At 39.0% G+C, this 27,893-nt stretch overlaps 1 protein-coding gene across 7 annotated transcripts in view; it reads left to right on the top strand.

Annotated features, from left to right (window-relative positions):
• Positions 1-27,893, top strand: part of LOC128203121 (N-acetylated-alpha-linked acidic dipeptidase 2-like) — a 162,843-nt gene that overhangs the window by 100,574 nt on the left and 34,376 nt on the right. Inside the window, exon 1 of one of the 7 annotated variants that reach the window (XM_052904403.1) lies at positions 11,392-11,420. The exons of the other annotated variants lie outside the window; for them this stretch is intronic. Coding sequence (XP_052760363.1) covers positions 11,407-11,420 — 14 coding nt within the window. The 5' untranslated portion in view covers positions 11,392-11,406. Of the gene's footprint in view, positions 1-11,391; positions 11,421-27,893 lie in introns of those variants that run through there. 7 annotated transcript variants of the gene reach the window in all.

Below are 27,893 nucleotides of genomic sequence, written 5' to 3'. Positions count from 1 at the left end.
TGTTCCTTAATAAAAACAACATTTCTAGTGTACTAGGAAAATTCAAGTCTTATTAAACAGTTTCTATAAATTTCATTTAATGAGACCTAAAATGATATTGGATTAGTTTAACTACTATTCTATTAGCTTAAACGAATTAACTATTCGGACGACATTCAGTCAAAGATATGTTATTACATCCTAGATTTGAAGCACCAAATCAAAAGTAAACCTTCGTGAACCTGCCCCACTGTAGGTGTTTGGTATTTTATATTCATACATTCGCCTTATCTTCTATGAAGAGAAAACTGCACAGTGAATGACACTCAAACATTTATGACGTCATTGTTTATTCCATTCCAAACATTACGCCCTGGTTCGATTTGCGCGAATGACGATAAATCGTTCGTCCATGACTATTGAAGGAACGCAGTTGGACCCGTTTGCACAATTATAGCTTTAGTTCTAAGCTCTTCATAGTATTTGTTCTCGTTCCATCCTGCGTTCATGTAGCATTAAACGAAACATGGCAACTAATCCTTAAATAAACGAATACTTTCCAAGCTACAAAAAGAATAACACAGTTTCAACAAGTATATTGAAACTTGATTTGAAAAATATATTTGGTTTTTAATTTTCAAGCCGAATTATCGATTTATTTTTTATAATATGGCTCGATGAAAAAGGTTCTTAAGCTCAATACACTTAAATCCTTGTAGGAGTTCTGACCTATAACCTTGAATATGGAAGTGATCGTTAAGTCAAAATGGCGTAGAACGAATAAGCGCTGAATATGCATATATGCATATAATATGTCTTTGAAGTTTCTTCTTTTGGTAACATTCTAGACCTGAGTGAAGATGAAGTTAGAAAACTAATAAGTCAATTGCAGACAAAACCATGTGATCTTGACATTCTCCCAACAAAATTGTTGAAATCTTACTTAGGTGAAATGGTACCTGCCATCACGAAGCTAGTTAATATCTCATTGCAAAATGGTGTCTTTCCAACTAAACGGAAACAGGCAAATGTTAGACCTTTGCTGAAAAAATCTGGACTTGAACTTGAGTTAACGAACTATAGACCTGTTAGTAACCTCTCATGTTTGTCAAAATTGATTGAAAAGGCAGTTATGTTGAGTCTGAGTATCATGTTGATGAAAATAAACTTGTGAGTCAGCTTTGTTGAGGCTTGTGAATGACTTGTTGGATGCCATGGAGAAACAGGAAGTAACGGCACTGATTGCAATCGATCTTAGCGCCGCCTTTGATTCTTTAGATCATGACATTCTCCTTGATGTGCTAAGCAAGCAGTATGGTGTTTGTGGGTCAGCACTGGGCTGGATCAACTCCTATTTACGACCAAGGGGTTGCCGTATTAGTGTGAATTCAACACTGTCCTCATCACGTCAGCTACATTATAGCGTTCCACAAGGCAGCTGTTTAGGACCGTGGCTCTACCTAACTAATGCTGGAACACTGTTTGATGTTATTCCACCATCTATTTCATTCTATGGCTTTGCAGATGACCACACTTCGAACAAACGTTTTAAGCTAACATCTTCAATATCTGAAACTCAAGCAATACAGGAACTTGAAAAGTGTGCTGTTACAATCAACAATTGGATGAATGAAGATAAACTTAAATGAACACTTCAAAAACTGAGTTTATTATGTTCGGTAGTAGGTAACAGCTTCATAAATGTAACACAAAAATAATTTGCATAGCAGGAGATGAAGTGAAATCAGGAAGCTGTAGCAGATATCTTTGGGCATTTCTTGACGAAACATTAAATTTCAAAGAGCATGTAAAACTAAAAAGTCGAACTGCCATGTTAAATTATTTCAGAATCAAAAGTATTCGAAAAAAATCTCACCAAACAAGCTGCAGAAACTCTTGTGTTGTCACTAGTCATTTTTCATATTTACTATTGTAATGTAATCCTCTACGGAATCGCACAGAGAGAGATTAGTAACTTGCAGCGTATTCAAAATATGTGTGCCAAACTAGTTCTGAATCGCAAGAAATTTGACAGCTCCAAACAAGCTCTTTGTGACCTGCATTGGCTACCAATCAAAGCAAGAATTACATTCAAAATGTTAACCTGCATGAAAACTGCTCTGTTGGTAATTCTCCTGACTACCTTACAGAGATTCTAACAAAACAGACCCCGACAGGGAACTTACGATCGTCTCATCCTGTTAGCGGGTGTTATGTTGTTTCATTCAATAAGAGGATAACTTTTAGTGCCAGATGTTTTTCTACCGTAGGACTAAAACTGTGGAATGAGTTGCCTCTTAGTATCAGAAACTCAGAGACTGTAGAAAATTTGAAGAAGAAATTGAAAACACATTACTTTCGAGAATTGTATGCATTATTTTAGAGACTGTAGTAGCTGTGATAGTAACGAAAGTGTATCAAAGAACTGATTTTATTTTTACTTTGTATCACAATAAGTGCATCAATTGTCCTAAAATACTTTTTACATTTTCTTAAGTCATGAATTTATTCAGATTGCTTCTTAACTAAAACCAGTATAGTAGTTTAATGTACATTGCTTCTATTAACTTGCTTTTACATTTATAAAATTTATTTGTACAACGCCATTAAATATGTTAAACGTAAAAATTGGCGTTTTATCAAATTAAAATGTTTCATGTTTCATGTCTTAATTAATACATGAAGAACGGTGTCGCAAGTGCCTGGCTTTTAACATCATAGGACATATTTACATGCGACATTAGTTGTCTTTTATGCCAGAATATTATTTCAAAATATATCCATTGACATTGTTCTACGTCTTGAGGGAGTTTGACGTTAGATGCATTTGTGTTTCCGTAATATCTCTATCCCAATGTATTGTTACCTATTCACAGTTGCGACTGTAAAATAAATTGTGCCATTATTCGTCCATAGTTTTCATTTCCTGGTTCTTTACAATAATTCAATCATTTGGAAATTATGATTTTAGTTCGAGAATACGAATGCCGCTTGGTTAAGTTGATACACAGTCTCAGTCAAACCCAGTACAACATTGAATAGATTACGTCAATGCAAATACATTTCAAAGCTAATATACGCTGTTATGCTCTCCTGCTAAAGCACCAGTCGATTGTAACCAAGCACCCCCCCCCCCCCCCATTGGGTACACTGGGGATAAAGGGGGAAATGGGCCGTGTTTTACCTTTCAGGTGGCCCCACAGTGCCTGGTGAATGCGGTGATGTTCCCTTCGGGCCAAAAGAGCGGGAAATGGTCCTTTCCTAGGGTCCCTAGGGTGCGGGGGCATTTGGTGAGAATTTTACCAGCAGTTTCGTCCCCGCAGGGCGGAGATTTTACCCGGGCTTGGCTGGACCGAAAGTCAAAGTCCCCGCTTTTCACCGGACCTTTTGGTGACGTGGTTACAATTGACTAGTGCATAAGTGCTGCATCATTGTAAGAATCAGGCTGAGAATATCAATTGTGAAGGTCAATGGGTACCAATAGGAGAAAGTCATCATCCTTTTTACAGGCGTCTGCAAAAAGCTTCGATATATTCATATGTACTCATCACGTGACTTTTACATACTAAATTTACACACTTAATGGCTTCCCGTAAAAACGGATATTGCAAAGAAGGTGGAAACTGCTGTGAAACATCGTAGAAATACAACCCCACAGATCAACACCAGTGAACAAAATGGTCGATGGAAACATTACTAAAACGCTTATTGACAGTAACGTGTGTAAAATGATCACATGACTTGCAAGATGTACGGAATAAAACGATTTTGCTCTTTATAAACTGTGAAACCATCATGCGTCATTTTTAAACAGAGAAACTCATTTGAAATAGCGACATCATTGTTTTGTTTATTCTTTTCATCATGAAAATAATGTTTAATCGGCCTAATGCTAGCTCGCATTGAAAAGTCTTTGCTTGTTTTGAGGAAATACTGTATTTGCCGATTTTAGGCCCATCTAGTGTAAAGTTCCTTTAATGTATAAAATTTGAATGATGTGTTTTAACATCAATGCAATTATGCCTTAAAATATGCCTTAATATTATGTGAACAGCAATTTATGTTCAAAATAGCAACTCATATTGACCTAATTTAATATGTTCAATCTGTAGTTTAGTCACCTAATGACAAATCGTAGTTAAAATCAACATAAATATTGAGTGATAAACCTTTAATTACTTCTAAATAATGCAGTTATGAAAAAATATTAATTACTGATAACATGATTATAATCGTGTTTTTGATAGCAGAAAAAAACACAAATATCAAATGATTGGTGAGTCCTAAAATAATAATAAGTGCTCAATTATCGTCTTATAAGGTAGAAATACCGTGATTTCTGCACCTTCCTTTTGATTAAGCATGGTTTCCTTCGTTAGAACCATTGCTTTCGATATTTATTCATCCTTTTCAGTAAAATTAAGCATTTGTATTAATCGTGGTAAATCTTAGTTGGGAGTAAGAGTGTATCTTAAACTTGGCTGGAGTAGCGAATAAATGAAATTACGTAACAATCTGTCTGGTAACAGAATGTCTATTGTGTACAGTTTGATGTGGCATATTGTTTGCCTTTAGTTTTACAGCATATCAGTACAAATCGTTTCTGTGGAAATAACATGCATGCTATAAGCTTCATTGTTTAGTTATACACATGAATGTCAAATTGTTGGTATCTTACTGATAAGCATTATAGAGCAACATTGTCATTCGAGCTTAATTCAGGGACAGAATTGCTTATGTCAATTAAACTATATTTACTTATAAAGAACCGAAGATGATAACACTACCTGTGTATTTCTAATATTTATTTCTTCTCAATTTACAATGAAGCTCGATTTAATGGATTTCTATAGGCTTATATATACTCTCGGTACGTCTTTCGGGTAGAAGTACTGATGTCCATGTTTTAATGTCACGAGGACGTCTGCCCTGTGATAATCGAATCAACAACATCTTGGGTGAGAGGAGGAAAACTATGCCAAAGACTATTCATATTCTTATAGTACTTTTGGAAAATTAAATACATCCTGTTTTCTTCAAAAATACAATAACAACTAAGAAACAAAACGATTTATTTTAAATCAAGATTTCACGAACGATCCATTATACACCTCATTATGTACAAATTAAGGAAACTGTTCTAGCTTAATCAAAATTTATGATGTAAAATCGTCTTGAATGTCTCGAATTCTATGCAATAATTTATCCAAATTAAAATTTATATGAAGTACGCTGTGGCTCTGGGGGAAGTGGAGAGAAAGTGCAAAAAGAATCTAAAACTATCGTAGGTTGTCTCGCGTATACCATTCTCGTTCACCAGTGCGATGGTGCTATGCGTACCACAGTTAGATCTATCATTACCAAACCTATGATTAATGAGATTGTCTTATGGATGCAAAAGTATAAACGATGTTATTGTCACATATTTTATTTTCTTTGCGATAAGTTCATTTTTGTCAACTAAACATGAATTAGTTATAAAACTGTGTGTATTGGTGAATTTTCAATAAGATAACTGAAATCCTTGATACTTAATCCATACTGCATTTCCCGGATATGTATGAGGCGTTCAACGATAGCTGTAATGTACTGGCATGTATGTCAATAAAAAATTATTGCACACAAGTTCTCAATTTTATAATTTCAAAGCAATTATTCTTAGAATAAACCGGCATTTATTGCCAGTGAAACTGCTATCATTGTGTGCTATGCTTAATCATTAAGCGTTTCAATTATTGCGGGTGTTTAAAGATCCGCTAATTTGTAACATAATGATCTTATTAAGGTTTTTTTTATGATGTAATAAGCTTTTAATTAAATGGATATTTGTCTTCATACTGAATATTTAGTACTTATTGTAGGGCATATTTGATTGTTAATGAATGCGTAAGTGGTTGACAGCCGACTTGGTACAAATGCACAGTAATGCATAAATTGTCATGTTAATTACAAAAACGTGTATGGATTGGGTTGTTAAGCTGTCACATTTGCCTCATATTCTTGGTATTTAAGTTGGATCATTTTCTCTATGAAGGGGAGAAGCCGGATACTCCGGGTTGAGTCCAGTTTGGACTTGAGTTAGGTTTTGGTAATAAGATTAGAACGTTATAATGTTCTTAGAACTATAATATTATATTTAGAAAGAACATTTTAAATAAAGTATGAGCATTGAAACACTTGTTGGTTAATAACTTAGAGTTCTATAAAGTTCTGAGAGTTCTGCTGTTACGCTACAAATTGCCTCTCATCTAATACACAATCATTGTGTCAGAAATGGCGTTGACAATGTGTCAGCCAATGAGGGTGTATTCTAAGTCTGCTACAATAAATGAATTAATTACGCTCATTCCACCAATTCTTTATCAATATTTTATTTAATGTCATCTACCTTTTTTAAATCTGTCTTCGCTTAAGGGAATGTTCGTACACGTTCGTCCTTTCTATGCGTGAGACAACACTGCAGATATAAAAGTGTTTGGTATCATTTTTCCGAAATGGAGGATTAAGATTTTTCTTTAATATAGAGAATAGAGATAATTAAGTCGAAACCAAAATCAGTACGATATGTTATACGTGTCTTTATATAACCTGAGACAAGTTATAACTAGTGCGCCTCATTACAGACTAGTCAACAGTGGACATATGTGTGCTAGTGACCGAGATATAAAACCAAAGAGTGGCCATGAGTATTAAGAACTTTCTTAGACTTTTAAGACAACATAAAATCGTGTGGAGTGATATTGTTATTATTACTATTATTGTTATTATTATTAAACAACGCACACTATTTAACTTATCAGTTCATGAATTGCAGAAGAATGCTATAATATGATATTTTCACGTTGCATGATAAAATGTGAAGTATAATATGTTTGAATACGTGTTTTCTTCAATTGATAACGAATTCTTTAAACAATCTGAAATACCAACCTTTTCATCGATAGGATGGGAAGGCTACACGGTACTATAACACTTTCCTATATGATTCCCAATCCCCTTCGAAGTAATCTCCCTTGGCGAGCATCGACATAGGTTTGTTTTTAAAAACTAATATGAAACTTCACTGTTTGTTTTGCAACGAAACTAAAAGGATAAATTCCAGGTTTTTCCCTTATAATGTATACACGGCTTCTAAATGCAAGCTCCGCAACTTATCGGTGGTTTAAAGAAAATGAGATGTCGACACTACCGTGGTGCAAATGTGCCTTGTGTTTTCTTCAACACACGAGAGTAGGATCATTGATATTTAATTTTATAACTTTATTAGAAGAGGATATTTGAAAAATCGGTGAATATGGTACCGTGTAAGAACACTTTCACTTCAGGTTGGCTTCGATATTGTTTCAGCACTGTGCGAATTGTGATGCCAGGAGCTTTTCTTCCAAATCGGGCTTGTGCATATTATGAGATCTGCTAGTATTTCTAGTCACGTTGTGCTATCACAAGCCGTAAGAACATTCTGGTGAATGCAGATATAACTGTTATGTGTAGAACTTAAACCGGAACATAACAAATCTAATTAGCAGTTGCTGTTGTCGCTCTCGATTAGTAGTGGCGCTGTCGAGTATGTTTTGTGACCGAAATAACATTCAGATGTTGTCTTGTTGCACGTACCTAAATGTCTGCGAATAGTGTCAATAAGAGCTGCATTACTTAGTGAAAGCAATGCACCGATAAATGCTCGTGGCCGTGGCATTTTTGGCATGCATCCAATTCATTCAAATATATTATTTTCCTTATTTTGCTAGCTATCCTATACTTAAGAAATTACGCTGATCATTAGTACATGAAGTATTCCTTTCGAAAATACTGTGTCTGAACAAATAATAACACATCGCAGCGTTATGATATCCATGTGTTTCATAAGTATAATTATTCATAATATGTAAGCTTCACGTTGAAGGGATAATTATAGATATGGTTGAAACAGGGTATCATTTGCAGTCAAGGCAGAACTGTCAGTTATGTGTTCCATGACGCGGAAACTATATCATCTTCACTGGCTTAGTATAACTCCAAGAAGATAATAATTGCTTCATAGATATCAACAGCAATTACGTCGACACGGCATATCTGGTATTGCTCTGCTCGAGCTCTTGTTCGATCAATTCAAACAAACATTAATTTTAATGAGATGCATTTTTCGTCATGAAAGTTCATGACGCAGAAAAAAAAGAAAATCATAAATTGTCCGATAAAAAAACACAATCAGATGTATGTTTGATTAAAACTTACTTGATTTTACATGGCCGATATTCGGCGTACATACAAGGTTTACCTGACTTCTGTTTTTAATGTGTGTATATTTTAACATTTTTGGATTTAATTTCCAATATATTTGCTCGGGATGCTGTCTCGCCATTTAACCGAAATAAGCGATTTTACTGCAATGCAATGAACTGAAATATCGCATGATGTATGCTGTAATCTCCAGTTCGTATTGACTTTGTTGTGTGGTACATGTCGAAAATAAGGAAGAGTATTAACCATCTTATCATCATATTGGTGCATGTAATATACGTTTTGGATTTAGAGATAAAATAAATAGGTACGTATTGTTATCAATATAATGTAGATTATGGTAAATTGTCACTTAATAATGACGTTTGTTGCGGGATCGGTTGATTGGCATTATCGCGTGATGTTATCAATGTTAGAAGGTCAATATACTCATCATTTTTGTATAAGTCCTGGTGGCCTTGTGGTGAAGGCACCGGTTTCATATATTAGTCTTGATTATTAGCTCCCCACTAAAACCAAAATGATTTTTATATACCTATTTTTTCACAGAGAGCAATTATGATAAAAAAAATTCAGAAGCATTACCGGTAAAACTATTTGTTTCTCCTAAAACATGAGCGAGTGTCTTTAAATGACGCTCACGTTCGGCAAGAAGCCCCACTATAACATTAGGGTTGTTCATTATGACACGTTGCCCTTTTCCGTTCATTGCATGTTTATCTTCCATTCAGTGTGTGTAAATGGCATTTCATTAATTAGAAAAATAGCTCAGTTCATTGTGTTGCTGTTATTGATAGTTCATACTGCTCTTCTCGCGTCTAGGATAGCTGAGGTTGATAAAATTAAGGTAACTTGCAATGTAAATGAACGATGACTATTGCTGCGATAGTTTCTTAATAATGTCCTTTGTTCGTTTTTATACATATTCGTATAACTCCAAAAGTAATTTAGTTATTGACTACAAACTTCACATACGGATCATATTGTAGTATATATTTAGTTTTTAGTTATCGCATCCATTCAGTTTGTGTAAATGGCGTTTCCTTAATTAGTAAAATAATTCGGATTCATGAAAGTTCAGTGTGTTGCTGTCACTGCTAGACTAGTTGGGTCATTCTCGTTAATTGTATCGTATGTCTTGAGACTCGTGCCTCTAAACACGGGTATTGTTATTCTTTCAGATACTTGGTTTGTCTCTGCAGGTTCTACCGTATTTTCAAAACCGAGTTCATGTTGACTGTTTAAAAATAATGTTGACTAACTGTTCCATTTTATATACTCTGGTTGAAAGATGATTAGACAACAGCATATTTTCAAAACACTTAGTACACTTTCTTTACAAGCGCTTTTACATATAGATGTTAATCTAGTTTTGGAAATTTACGAAATAAGCTTTGTCTTGAGATATCCAGATGTAGGGATCGAATCAATCTCTTTGACAAGATCAATGATAGTTATCGCTTGATGATAAAGCTGCAATGATATAAGATACAATTAAAGTGACATATTCCTCCAACTGTATACTCAACACTGTAGAGTGATTAGGTGCCGCCAGAAATATCCGCTCTTTAAAACTGTAATAGAGTATTGTAAGCTACAGGGACGAGCACGACCGTCAACATTTAGCTCTGAGTTGCTAAAAGGCACAATAAGTTAAGAACAGAAGGCAGTCACCGAACTCACAATATAACGCTACAGGACAACAGATAAATCAATACATATTGGTAATAAAGTCAGTAGACACTCACCGAACTTGCCACGCAACGCCTCAAGACAACAAATAAATCATTACGTATTGGGAATAAAGCCACCGCAGGCACTCACCGAACTTGCCACACAACGCCACAGGATAACAGATATATCAATACTTATTGGGAGTTAAGCCAGCAGACACTCACTGAACGAGCCACATTTCGCCACAGAATAACAGATATATCAATACTTATTGAACGAGCCACATTTCGCCACAGGATAACAGATATATCAATACTTATTGGGAGTTAAGCCAGCAGACACTCACTGAACGAGCCACATTTCGCTACAGAATAACAGATATATCAATACTTATTGAACGAGCCACATTTCGCCACAGGATAACAGATATATCAATACTTATTGGGAGGAACTTGCCACACAACACCACAGGGCAACAGATATATTAATACTTATTGGGAGTAAAGCCAGCAGACACTCACTGAACTTGCCACACAACGCCACAGGATAACAGATATATCAATACTTATTGGGAGTTAAGCCAGCAGACACTCAATGAACGAGCCAAATAACGCCACAAGATAACAGATATATCAATACTTATTAGGAATAAGGCCCGCAGACATTCACCGAACGAGCCACATAACGCTAAAAGACAACAGATATGTCAATACATATTTAGAAAAGCTAGCAGACATTCACCGAATTTGCCACATCACGCCTCAAGACATATAAATATATCAATACATATTGGGAATAAAGCCAGCAGACACTCACCAAACGAGCATCATAACGCCTCACGACAACAGTTATACCAAAGCATATTGGGAGTAAAGTCCAGCAGACACACAGACGTTGTTTAGGTGCGGAACGATCTAACAAATAAAAGAAAATAATACTATGCATTCCATCCATGTATTTTGGTGATTGAATTATCAACAAAGCAGAAGGAAACATGAATAAGGAGAAGGTATCATATGTATGTAATGTGGTGTTGAAAGTTATTAAGCTATCGTTGTTAAGCTATCCTCACGAATCGCAAAAAAGAAACGGACAACATTCTTACAGACCATTCCTGCAGCACAACAACCTAAAGTGAAAGTGTCGCAATGTTCCACGGAATCGCAGAATACCATATGGCGTATTTCCACGAATATCCAATATCTGATGTGTATCTATACCATACGTCCTGTAAGAGACGCTAACAACTGCCACGTGCGTTAGCATCGGACATTCGGTGACTTCTCTATCGAATAGGGCTAATTGAGTGTCCAGTGATTATATATAAGGCATCACCAATGGTTCCCGGGTCCTCTAGATATCGTTGGTATCACAGTGAGAGGTTTGCTTGCTAGCAGATAGTCGCTAGTTATGGACAAAGCACTGTTTATAACGACAACTGCTTGAAGAAGAACGAATTATGTTTGTGTTTGCATTTATAATACATTCCCACCGGTGTTTATTTGGAATGTAATGGACTTTTTTAGGTAAGTTATATCCTTAACTTAGAATAGTAAAACTGTATAGGGAACACTGAAATCGGAACCAGTTGTATCAATGCATGTACTAAGGAAATTATTTAAAGTACGAACCTCTCAATTGCGTCTTTGTGCTCTTACAGCGATATGATAACCCATTCTGGCTAATCTTAATCCATGGTTGTTTCTAATTGTTATAAATCTCAACAAATCACTACATTATCGATGGTAATGAATAATTCATCGCTTGAACATATAGCCAGTCTCTAGCCATATGATTCTCGGTGTAAATTATTGATGATCAGTTCAACTGGAAAGATCAAGTTAACTAAGAATGTCGTAAAACGAACTCAAAATTGCACTTTCAAAACAAAAGTAAGTTATTTTTAAAACTATGTCATGAAAAAATATTTTACGACGTTTATATTTATATGGACTGTTGCTGTACTATATGGAGAAGAGATATTACTTCACAAACCAGTAACATATCCACAAATAAAAAAGCTGCTAAAATCTCTTCTTACTTAGTACTGTCCTTATTTAAAGAAATTGGATGGTTATCTATCAACGTTTTTGTATGATCTACATTTTGTCATAGTCCGATACCACAATCGTAGACAAGACGCTGTGTTATCCTCATACAATAAAGTTAGTATTATAACATATTTAATATTAAACGGTTTGAAAGAAGTAAAACAGTCTACAAACCTATAAGACGTAAGCACGCGTGGATGGCATATGAAGATTTTATTTTTGATAAAGCACGTATTGAGATAAGAAAAAAATGATAATAACAGAACGTTATAAAACATAAACAGTAAATTGCGTTATTGGATGCAGACTTGCATATGAAATGCACAACTCTTACAGTAAACAAAATATAATCTACAAACTATTATTATGTATCATTGTTTACATTTATAATTTTGTATTATGGGCTAAGCATGCAAGGGCATAGATGTACTAAACTAACAGTAAGCCGTCATGTACTTATCGTGTCTTGGCGAAGCGTCAACGACATGGCATTTTTATTTGATTCCTAACATAACAAAATACGTCTATATAGTCTCGAAAATGCAAATAAATTGTGTGTGCTCCTTTAGGATACGAGTTATACGGTTGTCTATTAATTCTATGGATAGTTTCCAAATATATTTGTCTAACTTTAAAATTGATTCAATACTTGATGCACTGTGCACGTTCAAATGATCACTGGTGATACATCTGACAAAATTAGACAACTAAATAAACAATTAATGTAATACTTGTAGACTTGTTGTTATTTTTGGGACCCTGGCATGTTGTATACCATTGGACACAGCAAAAAATGCGCTTTAATGTGTCAATGCATTGCCAGAAATATATTTTGATTTCAATTATGCAAAACATATTTAGTGTTTGGTATGACGCTAATTTTAACGTGTCACAGCGTCACAACAACAGGGTCATTTTTCATTATATTCCTCAACAATATTTACGCGGGAAAATGCAAACGACAAAATTTTGTAGCAGACGTTACCGACGTCATTTCCGGTCTTACTGGAATAATGTGTTTATATTTGGTCTAAACTATCAAGCCAGGATGGCTTTCTTAGTGTTGAGCGCGAGATGCATTAACAGTACCTAGCGTGCTTGTGTGTGCTTCTAAATACCCCACTTAAAATCCAATTTATAACTAAATAGATGTTTAGTGGTTGCAATCTTCTTAATGGGTTTTGGTTGTCAGATCAGTTAAATTATTTAATTTGATTCTGTCCGGCCAACTCATCTTCTTTTTGGTTGTTGTTTTTTGCTTTTCAATTTTACAATGACCTTGATAAACATTTGACTTAGACGAGAGTGACCTGTACTGAATCAACTTCAGCTACAACTGTCAATTATAGCTACAGCTTTAACTTTTACTGGAGTTACAGCTGTACATTTATAAATGTAGTTTAACTATACAACTGTATACATCTGTGGCCATAAATAGAACAACTGCCAGAAACTATACCTGTAGCAATAAATAGAATAAAACAGCTGTCATAAAATACACCTGTAGCTATAAAAAGAATACAACAACTGTCATAAATTACACCTGTATCTATAAATGGGATACCACAACTGTCATAAACTGCAGCCATAGCAATAAATTGCATAAAGCAACTGTTATCCACCTGTAGCAATAAAAAAGAATTCAACAACTGTCAAACACCTGTAGCTATAAATATAATACAACAACTGTCTTACGTCTGAAGCTATAAATATAATACAACAAGATGAATTACAACAGTAGCTATAAAATGATAAAGTGCCAAAAAAAAATGTAAATAAACTGCTGCATCGTATTTTTGGCGATTTGGCTGTAGCGTATAGCTGTTGCTATTCTTTGAAATACAAAAACTAGCCTTAAATTACAGCTATAGCTATAAAAACACAGCTGTAGATTTTTATAATAGGTCAGTGTTGTAATATTGTAACTTTAGAGCCACTTGGTTCGCCATAAGATTATATTCTCAGAACAACGTCTGCAGGGAGCATTTGTTTCTCTTTATTCGCAAATAAATCCATTCTTGGTTTCTCACTTTCATTCTTGAACAATATTAATCATGTAAGTGTTGATTGTAAATATGCATGAAAGCCTTTTACTAAAGATCATGTTAAAAACATGAAACGTATTAAATGTTTCTTATTCCCATGGCTCTCGGCATTAAGTGGGTAAACACATTTAGGCAATGGTAGAACCCGGCTAAAAGAAGTGATCACAGTAAGGCGAGTTATGTTGGAAGGAAACACCACAGAGATTTGAGATATTCTCGAAAAAAGCATTGATTCCATATTGCCTTGGCTAGCTCTTGTGAATGGTTGACCGGTTTAGGTATTTTGAGGTCCCCGTTATACCTGCGACGGTTTGTTTGCCTAAATTATTCAGAAAACGTGTTGTCTTTTTAAAGAAATATAAAGTAAAATCTTGAACGTCATTAAGTAATGCATACTTAAAGATGCTTTAATTGACTACCAGTATTCAGTATTCAATTGTCTTTTAATTATCAAAATAGTATGAAGTAATACCAGCAATTGGTGTGCTATTTTAAATATACATGTATAAGGATGTTAAATATTAGTAAAGTGTAAGAATATACGCCTGCAAATTTCCAGTGTGGTAACCAAACAAACTGATACATACATCGTGTGTGTGAGGACGTTACAAAAGCTTTACACAATGCGAATGTGTTCTCTATTTTATTTCTGACACACGTCTATGAAAATAAACTGCATATTATTTATTTCAACTGAGTTAATGCAATTTTGATTGTAGTTTTGCTTTTAAAATTAGTCCATTGAATGTGGTATTCCTTGTGTCGTCGGCCTAGTCGTCGTCTGCCTCCTCAGTGTGTGAATTCCACGTGATAAATTGCGCCATAAATGCTACGTCGGAAGGCAATGATTTGCGTTGACTTTAGACAAAGATAACTTTACGCTTTCTTCACAATATTAAATGGAACATAGAGCAGTCTACGCCGCTTACGGAGCCCCGCCTTCGACCTTCAACCAGTGTTTGATTGAGAGGTTAGTTTCTGAGAACACTTCACAAAACCACCGCCTGATGGAGCACTTTCAAAATATTAATTTGGAAACAGCTTTGTCGAAGTGGTTGAGGAATCTAATCTTCTAATCAAACTCCGGTAATACAATGAAGGCGTGGGTTTTGAAGCGGCATAGACTGTCCTTTGTGTTATAGGAAAAGATAGGTTATCTGAGTTTAAGATATCATTTTAAGCAATATGTTGCCTTCCAACGTATTATTTCTGGTGTAATTTATCACGTGGTGTACACACACTGCTTCTGACACACATGGTTAAATGTGACCAAGTCCTTTGAAATCGTTATGGATTGAAACTTTCAGTTGATATAAAATAAATGTATTATATTATCTTAATCCAAAATAATTGAAATAAATCAAAAGGGAAATATTTTTTTAATGCTAATTTGTAAGTGACACCTGCTTTAGTAACGTTTATGCGTGAGTCACGATGAACAGTTCCGTTTGCAAGTGAGTATCTACTTAGCCTGCGGCCGTGGTACACCCGCACTTGCTTCTGTAGATCGCCGAAATTGAACACTAACATATACTTGGTAGTATTGCTATTCATTTAAACCGCTGCGATATTCTCGGCTATATAAACTGTGTTTCTGATATTTTGCACATAGGGGTAACATTGGAAAGGAAGCTGCTAATTCAGTTTGGATGTGTTATGTTTTAACAGTTTAAAGGGACTAGACACCAGCTGGTACAACTGCAAGAAAAACAAACATTGCCAATGCTTACTTAAATTTCATATCTCTGTATACAGCGCATTTGATCGTAATTACTGATGTGTCAAATCGTTAGCGATACATGTATCTTTCAGAGTTTATGCGTATTTTACCAATTCGAAATTTACTGAGTCTGTCTACCACGAAATCCAAGTTATTTTAGAAATAGCGTCAGTATATGTACCTTTACTAATCACGTGACTTGCACATTATGCACTATATTTAAGCAGGTAAGTCTTTTACTCATATAAAGTGATGTATTGTCGGCATCATACAAGCTCGTTATGACAAATCTAATGAGGAAATTCTGTATTTGCCGAATTTAGAACTATTTGGTGTCTAGTCCCTTTAATATTGACGTTCAGTCACACATGTGTATCTTAAAAATTGTCTGATATTTTGGATCAATGGATATTTCCTTTGTTTTTGATTAGTATGAAGGATGTTTATTCCTCTAATATGTTTAAGATATTATCTTAAAGCTGATTTTGAGCTGTGCTCATCCTTTAAAAGCTTCCTTTTTTCAAGCTATGAATTCAGAACGTTAATGACACTACAGGGAAATAAAATGTCAGGCAGTTACCGATTACTCGTTTGCATTATCTGGTTAACAAAGTAATTATGTTTCTCTGACAAGTTTTACAGCCTTGTATGTTTTCAAGAGTATTCCTTAAGGCCTGAACTGTACATCATCAATAGTCGGCGAAACTCCTTACACAACGGCTTTCAACATGTTTATCTCCATTTAAATTATTTTTCGTTTAAAGGGCATATACGTGGAAGGCATTCATATTGGCATATACACTTACTTTATTTAGTAATTTTAATCTTTAATCAAAAACACAAAGAAAATCAAGAAAGCAAGAAAAGTTCATTTATTGTATATAAAAACAACAAACGATTGGTTTTATACATCCAGACACAGTTTGAAATGTTGAAATAAAACACTCAGAGGTTTATCAATCTCTGTACTTTTTTATCAATCTTAGCCGGTCAAAAAGTTTATTTCTGCTTTATCCAACATCGAACTGCAGCCACATCCTCCTTAAATTCAACAGTCATATCTATATATTGTTCACAACAAAACATACAGCCCCATAAAACAACATACAATCATAAAACACACAACACCACATGACAATATAACCTCTGAAACACACAACGCCAATGCCAAAATAACCTATATAACACACAACACCACATAACAACATAGCCTCTATAACTAACAACATACATGACAAAATAGACTCAACGAAACACACACGCCAGTAACAACAAACACTCGACGAAATGCACAGCGCAAATGAAAACATACACTAAACAAAACACACAGCGGAAATGAAAACGTACACTCAACGAAACACACAGCGCCAATGACAACATACACTCAACGAAACACACATCGCCCACGACAATATACACTCAACGAAACACACAGCGCCCACGACAATATACACTCAACGAAACACACAGCGCCCACGACAATATACACTCAATGAAACACACAGCGCCAATGACAACATACACTCAACGAAACACACAGCGCCCACGACAATATACACTCAACGAAACACACATCGCCCACGAAAATATACACTCAACGAAACACACAGCGCCCACGACAATATACACTCAACGAAACACACAGCGCCCACGACAATATACACTCAACGAAACACACAGCGCCCACGACAATATACACTCAACAAAACAAACAGCACGCACGACAATATACACTCAACGAAACACACAGCGCCAATGACAACATACACTCAACGAAACACACATCGCCCACGACAATATACACTCAACGAAACACACAGCGCCCACGACAATATACACTCAACGAAACACACAGCGCCCACGACAATATACACTCAACGAAACACACAGCGCCCACGACAATATACACTCAACGAAACACACAGCGCCCACGACAATATACACTCAACCAAACACACAGCGCCAACGACAATATACACTCAACGGAACACACAGCGTCCACGACAATATACACTCAACGAAACACACAGCGCCCACGACAATATACACTCAACGGAACACACAGCGCCCACGACAATATACACTCAACGGAACACACAGCGTCCACGACAATATACACTCAACCAAACACACAGCGCCCACGACAATATACACTCATCGGAACACACCACGCCAATAACAACATACACTCACCGAAACACACCACGCCAATAAAAAAATACACTTAACGAAACACACAACGCCCACGACAATATACATTCAACGAAACATACCACGCCCACGACAATATACATTCAACGAAACACACCACGCCAATAACAACATACACTCACCGAAACACCACAGGCCAATAACAAATACACTTAACGAAACACACAACGCCCACGACAATATACATTCAACGAAACACACAGCGCCCACGACAATATACACTCAACGAAACACACAGCGCCCACGACAATATACACTCATGGGAACACACAGCACCCGCGACAATATACAATCAACGAAACACACAGCGCCCACGACAATATACATTCAACGAAACACACATCGCCCACGACCATATACACTAAACGAAACACACAGCGCCCACGACAATATACACTCAACAAAACAAACAGCACCCACGACAATATACACTCACTGAAACACACCACGCCAATAAAAAAATACACTTAACGAAACACACAACGCCCACGACAATATACATTCAACGAAACACACAGCGCCCACGACAATATACACTCAACGAAACACACAGCGCCCACGACAATATACACTCATCGGAACACACAGCGCCCGCGACAATATACACTCAACGAAACACACAGCGCCCACGACAATATACACTCAACTAAACAAACAGCACCCACGACAATATACACTCACTGAAACACAACACGCCAATAACAACATACACTCACCGAAACACACCACGCCAATAAAAAAATACACTTAACGAAACACACAACGCCCACGACAATATACATTCAACGAAACACACAACGCCCACGACAATATACATTCAACGAAACACACAGCGCCCACGACAATATACATTCAATGGAACACACAGCGTCCACGACAATATACACTCAACGAAACACACAGCGCCCACGACAATATACACTCAACGGAACACACAGCGTCCACGACAATATACACTCAACGAAACACACAGCGCCCACGACAATATACACTCAACAAAACAAACAGCACCCACGACAATATACACTCACTGAAACACACCACGCCAATAACAACATACACTCAACGAAACACACCACGCCAATAACAACATACACTTAACGAAACACACAACGCCCACGACAATATACATTCAACGAAACACACAGCGCCCACGACAATATACACTCAACGAAACACACAGCGCCCACGACAATATACACTCATCGGAACACACAGCGCCCACGACAATATACAATCAACGAAACACACAGCGCCCACGACAATATACATCCAACGAAACACACAGCGCCCACGACATTATACACTCAGCGAAACACACAGCGCCCACGACAGTATACCCTCAACGAAACACACAGCGCCCACGACAATATACATTCAACGGAACACAAAGCGCCCACGACAATAAACACTCAACGGAACACACAGCGCCCACGACAATATACACTCAACGGAACACACAGCGCCCACGACAATATACACTCAACGGAGCACACAGCGCCCACGACAATATACACTCAACGGAACACACAGCACCCACGACAATATACACTCAACGGAACACACAACGCCCACGACAATATACACTCAACGGAACACACAGCGCCCACGACAATATACACTCAACGGAACACACAGCGCCCACGACAATATACACTCAACGGAACACACAGCACCCACGACAATATACACTCAACGGAACACACAGCACCCACGACAATATACACTCAACGAAACACACAGCACCCACGACAATATACACTCAACGGAACACACAGCACCCACGACAATATACACTCAACGGAACACACAGCGCCCACGACAATATACACTCAACGGAACACACAGCGCCCACGACAATATACACTCAACGGAACACACAGCGCCCACGACAATATACACTCAACGGAACACACAGCACACACGACAATATACACTCAACGGAACACACAGCGTCCACGACAATAAACATTCGACGGAACACACAGCGCCCACGACAATATACATTCAACGGAACACACAGCGCCCACGACAATATACACTCAACGGAACACACAGCACCCACGACAATATACACTCAACGGAACACACAGCGCCCACGACAATATACACTCAACGGAACACACAGCACCCACGACAATATACACTCAACGGAACACACAGCGCCCACGACAATATACACTCAACGGAACACACAGCGCCCACGACAATATACACTCAACGAAACACACAGCGCCAATGACAATATACACTCAACGGAACACACAGCGCCCACGACAATATACACTCAATGGAACACACAGCGCCAATGACAAAGTTCGATAACCGAAACAAAATACGCCAACAACAGACACTCAACGAAACACACAGCGCCCACGACAATATACACTCAACGGAACACACAGCGCCCACGACAATATACACTCAACGAAACACACAGCGCCCACGACAATATACACTCAGCGAAACACACAGCGCCCACGACAGTATACCCTCAACGAAACACACAGCGCCCACGACAATATACACTCAACGAAACACACAACGCCCACGACAATATACACTCAACGAAACACACAGCGCCCACGACAATATACACTCAACGGAACACACAGCGCCAATGACAAAGTTCGATAACCGAAACAAAATACGCCAACAACAGACACTCAACGAAACACACAGCGCCCACGACAATATACACTCAACGAAACACACAGCGCCCACGACAATATACACTCAACGAAACACACAGCGCCCACGACAATATACACTCAACGAAACACACAGCGCCAATGACAAAGTTCGATAACCGAAACAAAATACGCCAACAACAGACACTCAACGAAACACACAGCGCCCACGACAATATACACTCAATGAAACACACAGCACCCACGACAATATACACTCAACGAAACACACAGCGCCCACGACAATATACACTCAACGAAACACAGAGCGCCCACGACAATATACACTCAGCGAAACACACAGCGCCCACGACAGTATACCCTCAACGAAACACACAGCGCCCACGACAATATACACTTAACGAAACACACAACGCCCACGACAATATACATTCAACGAAACACACAGCGCCCACGACAATATACACTCAACGGAACACACAGCGTCCACGACAATATACACTCAACGAAACACAGAGCGCCCACGACAATATACACTCAACAAAACAAACAGCACCCACGACAATATACACTCACTGAAACACACCACGCCAATAACAACATACACTCAACGAAACACACAGCGCCAATAACAACATACACTTAACGAAACACACAACGCCCACGACAATATACATTCAACGAAACACACAGCGCCCACGACAATATACACTCAACGAAACACACAGCGCCCACGACAATATACACTCATCGGAACACACAGCGCCCACGACAATATACACTCAACGAAACACACAGCGCCCACGACAATATACATTCAACGAAACACACAGCGCCCACGACAATATACACTCAGCGAAACACACAGCGCCCACGACAGTATACCCTCAACGAAACACACAGCGCCCACGACAATATACACTCAACGGAACACACAGCGCCCACGACAATAAACACTCAACGGAACACACAGCGCCCACGACAATATACACTCAACGGAACACACAGCGCCCACGACAATATACACTCAACGGAGCACACAGCGCCCACGACAATATACACTCAACGAAACACACAGCGCCCACGACAATATACACTCAACGGAACACACAGCGCCCACGACAATATACACTCAACGAAACACACAGCGCCCACGACAATATACACTCAACAAAACAAACAGCACGCACGACAATATACACTCAACGAAACACACAGCGCCAATGACAATATACACTCAACGAAACACACAGCGCCCACGACAATATACACTCAACGAAACACACAGCGCCCACGACAATATACACTCAACGAAACACACAGCGCCCACGACAATATACACTCAACAAAACAAACAGCACGCACGACAATATACACTCAACGAAACACACAGCGCCCACGACAATATACACTCAACGGAACACACAGCGCCCACGACAATATACACTCAACGGAACACACAGCGCCCACGACAATATACACTCAACGGAACACACAGCGCCCACGACAATATACACTCAACGAAACACACAGCGCCCACGACAATATACACTCAACGGAACACACAGCGCCCACGACAATATACACTCAACGAAACACACAGCGCCCACGACAATATACACTCAACGAAACACACAGCGCCCACGACAATATACACTCAACGAAACACACAGCGCCCACGACAATATACACTCAACGAAACACACAGCGCCCACGACAATATACACTCAACGAAACACACAACGCCCACGACAATATACACTCAACGAAACACACAGCGCCCACGACAATATACACTCAACGGAACACACAGCGCCCACGACAATATACACTCAACGAAACACACAGCGCCCACGAAAATATACACTCAATGGAACACACAGCGCCAATGACAACGTTCGATAACCGAAACACAATACGCCAACAACAGACACTCAACGAAACACACAGCGCCCACGACAATATACACTCAATGAAACACACAGCGCCAATGCCAATATACACTCAACGAAACACACAGCGCCCACGACAATATACACTCAACGAAACACACAGCGCCCACGACAATATACACTCAATGAAACACACAGCGCCAATGCCAATATACACTTAACGAAACACACCACGCCAATGACAATATACACTCAACGAAACACACAGCGCCCACGACAATATACACTCAACGGAACACACAACGCCCACGACAATATACACTCAACGGAACACACAGCGCCCACGACAATATACACTCAACGGAACACACAGCGCCCACGACAATATACACTCAACGGAACACACAGCACCCACGACAATATACACTCAACGGAACACACAGCACCCACGACAATATACACTCAACGAAACACACAGCGCCCACGACAATATACACTCAACGGAACACACAGCACCCACGACAATATACACTCAACGGAACACACAGCGCCCACGACAATATACACTCAACGGAACACACAGCGCCCACGACAATATACACTCAACGGAACACACAGCGCCCACGACAATATACACTCAACGGAACACACAGCACACACGACAATATACACTCAACGGAACACACAGCGTCCACGACAATAAACATTCGACGGAACACACAGCGCCCACGACAATATACATTCAACGGAACACACAGCGCCCACGACAATATACACTCAACGGAACACACAGCACCCACGACAATATACACTCAACGGAACACACAGCGCCCACGACAATATACACTCAACGGAACACACAGCACCCACGACAATATACACTCAACGGAACACACAGCGCCCACGACAATATACACTCAACGGAACACACAGCGCCCACGACAATATACACTCAACGAAACACACAGCGCCAATGACAATATACACTCAACGGAACACACAGCGCCCACGACAATATACACTCAATGGAACACACAGCGCCAATGACAAAGTTCGATAACCGAAACAAAATACGCCAACAACAGACACTCAACGAAACACACAGCGCCCACGACAATATACACTCAACGGAACACACAGCGCCCACGACAATATACACTCAACGAAACACACAGCGCCCACGACAATATACACTCAACGAAACACACAGCGCCCACGACAGTATACCCTCAACGAAACACACAGCGCCCACGACAATATACACTCAACGAAACACACAGCGCCCACGACAATATACACTCAACGAAACACACAGCGCCCACGACAATATACACTCAACGGAACACACAGCGCCAATGACAAAGTTCGATAACCGAAACAAAATACGCCAACAACAGACACTCAACGAAACACACAGCGCCCACGACAATATACACTCAACGAAACACACAGCGCCCACGACAATATACACTCAACGAAACACACAGCGCCCACGACAATATACACTCAACGAAACACACAGCGCCAATGACAAAGTTCGATAACCGAAACAAAATACGCCAACAACAGACACTCAACGAAACACACAGCGCCCACGACAATATACACTCAACGAAACACACAGCGCCCACGACAATATACACTCAACGGAACACACAGCGCCCACGACAATATACACTCAACGAAACACACAGCGCCCACGACAATATACACTCAGCGAAACACACAGCGCCCACGACAGTATACCCTCAACGAAACACACAGCGCCCACGACAATATACACTCAACGAAACACACAACGCCCACGACAATATACATTCAACGAAACACACAGCGCCCACGACAATATACACTCAACGAAACACACAGCGCCCACGACAATATACACTCAACGAAACACACAGCGCCCACGACAATATACACTCAACAAAACAAACAGCACCCACGACAATATACACTCACTGAAACACACCACGCCAATAACAACATACACTCACCGAAACACACAACGCCAATAACAACATACACTTAACGAAACACACAACGCCCACGACAATATACATTCAACGAAACACACAGCGCCCACGACAATATACACTCAACGAAACACACAGCGCCCACGACAATATACACTCAACGGAACACACAGCGCCCACGACAATATACACTCAACGAAACACACAGCGCCCACGACAATATACACTCAACGAAACACACAGCGCCCACGACATTATACACTCAGCGAAACACACAGCGCCCACGACAGTATACCCTCAACGAAACACACAGCGCCCACGACAATATACACTCAACGGAACACACAGCGCCCACGACAATAAACACTCAACGGAACACACAGCGCCCACGACAATATACACTCAACGGAACACACAGCGCCCACGACAATATACACTCAACGGAGCACACAGCGCCCACGACAATATACACTCAACGAAACACACAGCGCCCACGACAATATACACTCAACGAAACACACAGCGCCCACGACAATATACACTCAACGAAACACACAGCGCCCACGACAATATACACTCAACAAAACAAACAGCACGCACGACAATATACACTCAACGAAACACACAGCGCCAATGACAATATACACTCAACGAAACACACAGCGCCCACGACAATATACACTCAACGAAACACACAGCGCCCACGACAATATACACTCAACGAAACACACAGCGCCCACGACAATATACACTCAACAAAACAAACAGCACCCACGACAATATACACTCAACGAAACACACAGCGCCCACGACAATATACACTCAACGGAACACACAGCGCCCACGACAATATACACTCAACGGAACACACAGCGCCCACGACAATATACACTCAACGGAACACACAGCGCCCACGACAATATACACTCAACGAAACACACAGCGCCCACGACAATATACACTCAACGGAACACACAGCGCCCACGACAATATACACTCAACGAAACACACAGCGCCCACGACAATATACACTCAACGAAACACACAGCGCCCACGACAATATACACTCAACGAAACACACAGCGCCCACGACAATATACACTCAACGAAACACACAGCGCCCACGACAATATACACTCAACGAAACACACAACGCCCACGACAATATACACTCAACGAAACACACAGCGCCCACGACAATATACACTCAATGGAACACACAGCGCCCACGACAATATACACTCAACGAAACACACAGCGCCCACGAAAATATACACTCAATTGAACACACAGCGCCAATGACAACGTTCGATAACCGAAACACAATACGCCAACAACAGACACTCAACGAAACACACAGCGCCCACGACAATATACACTCAATGAAACACACAGCGCCAATGCCAATATACACTCAACGAAACACACAGCGCCCACGACAATATACACTCAACGAAACACACAGCGCCCACGACAATATACACTCAATGAAACACACAGCGCCAATGCCAATATACACTTAACGAAACACACCACGCCAATGACAATCCTGCATAATCTAGTATGTGAATTATCAACCTCCCACCTGTCCAGACTTTTATCACCAACTTGTAAAATAGATGATATGTTTAAGTAGTCAACGAACAGGCCTCCTGGTGAAAGAATCTACATCAAGCTATAGTGCTAAACAATGGGAATTACAGGGGATAAGCCAGGTGGACTCCACACACTTTGACCAGCCCATTTGCGTTCATACCCCGATAATGACATCAACTCCACAATTAATTCATTAAAACGTGCGCTCACCGCCTTTACGTTTACATAAATAATGCACTCAGCCGACCAACACAGAGGTGAACGCTTTGGGAAGGTCACGAGCGCTCAACACACGTGACGTAACGGCACTGGAAAATGTCTTCATTATGTTTGGACGAATCAGCATCGAATAGCTTTGCTTCGTATACATCGTTATTTTCTGTTAAGAAACTTTGGAAATTAGATTTGAGACTGAGAAAGAAGGATTTGATTTATGTTTTTAATCTCAGACATTGTTTCCCCGACAGAACTGTATCTCGACCCATGCAATTACTAGAACCAAAGCGATGTAAGCTAATTATAAAAGAGAGGTCAAAATGGATAAGAAAGTAAAACGCTCCTTTTTCTGCTTGTAAATGAGACACATTTGATATACGTAAATACAACATAGCATATACATAGTGCATTAATACTACGCTACGCCATTACCCTGGAAACAGATGAATTGATGTGTTATATGTTTCAGCATTGCTTACCGAGAGTGTTTCTTGTCTGAACATCTGTTTATTTTGTTTAACGTTTGTTAAAATTTTAGCTTGTGTTCCCTATGCCGTAGCAGATAGCTGTCTGGTTGGGATGTCCCTGTCAACACTGCATTATTAAAAATGCATAATTTGTCACTGAAATATCGCAGTCATTACATTAGATTACAGACTGATCTCAACACCTGCAAATACACTGATCAGTTTCATCATTTATCTCTGTCTGCTCACCATAGCAATATGTTTAAACAAGCACGAGAAGTCATTACTAGGAGCGATTGAATACCGATTATGAACTGAGCCCTCATTGTCATCAATAATGGGTACTCAATGCATGTGAGGACATTTAATTGATAAGGTATAATTTATAATATTATAAATGTGTTCATAGCCCGAGTAAATGGGAAACAATAGTTACTGTAATGTAATATATGTTGATAGAATAACTCATATGGGCGAACTGATTACCATGTCTATGTTTTATCGTAAAATCGAGTTACGAAAAAGGTAAATACTCTTAAAATATGTTCTGAACTCTAAAAATGTAATAGTTTTATCGTCTGTCGGCTGATCACGACGAATGCTTCCGAGTGTATATACAAACCTTGCATTCAGAATAAGGATTAGCTGTGAATAATAATGCATGTATAGAGGAGAACTTGGCTGGATTCGCAATAACCAATATGATATGTTTCTTCACATACAGACTTGTCTTGTTTTAGATTATTGATACAATGCAACGAGAGTTCCTAACATTTAAACAAGCGAAAGTGGATTGTCATTTAAGTGTCAAACATGATATGTTTTACATCTTTAGCGGACTCTTGCTTGATAAACAGCATCATATATAATGTTTTCCATTTGGATCTTATACGGCATATCCGGGGAAACATTTGTATGAGTCCCGCTCAACAAATGTTCTAAGCAAAATCAGTTTCATCATTTATCTGAATTAAGCAAAACAAACCAATACACCAGCGGTACAGCAAATATATACAGACGTCCAGTTTTACGGCCCCATACCGTAAGACAACATGGAAGTTATGACACGCAATATCCCAAGTTTTGAACAAAACACATGATTAGTAGGGAATCATATATGACATGGCATGTTCTTGTTTTATTTTCAAAGATAAATTGTACGTTTAGCTGATAT

This window comes from Mya arenaria, chromosome 9, assembly GCF_026914265.1.
Source record: "Mya arenaria isolate MELC-2E11 chromosome 9, ASM2691426v1".
Classification (NCBI taxonomy): domain Eukaryota; kingdom Metazoa; phylum Mollusca; class Bivalvia; order Myida; family Myidae; genus Mya; species Mya arenaria.
This window is presented reverse-complemented; position numbering and strand designations above follow the sequence as displayed.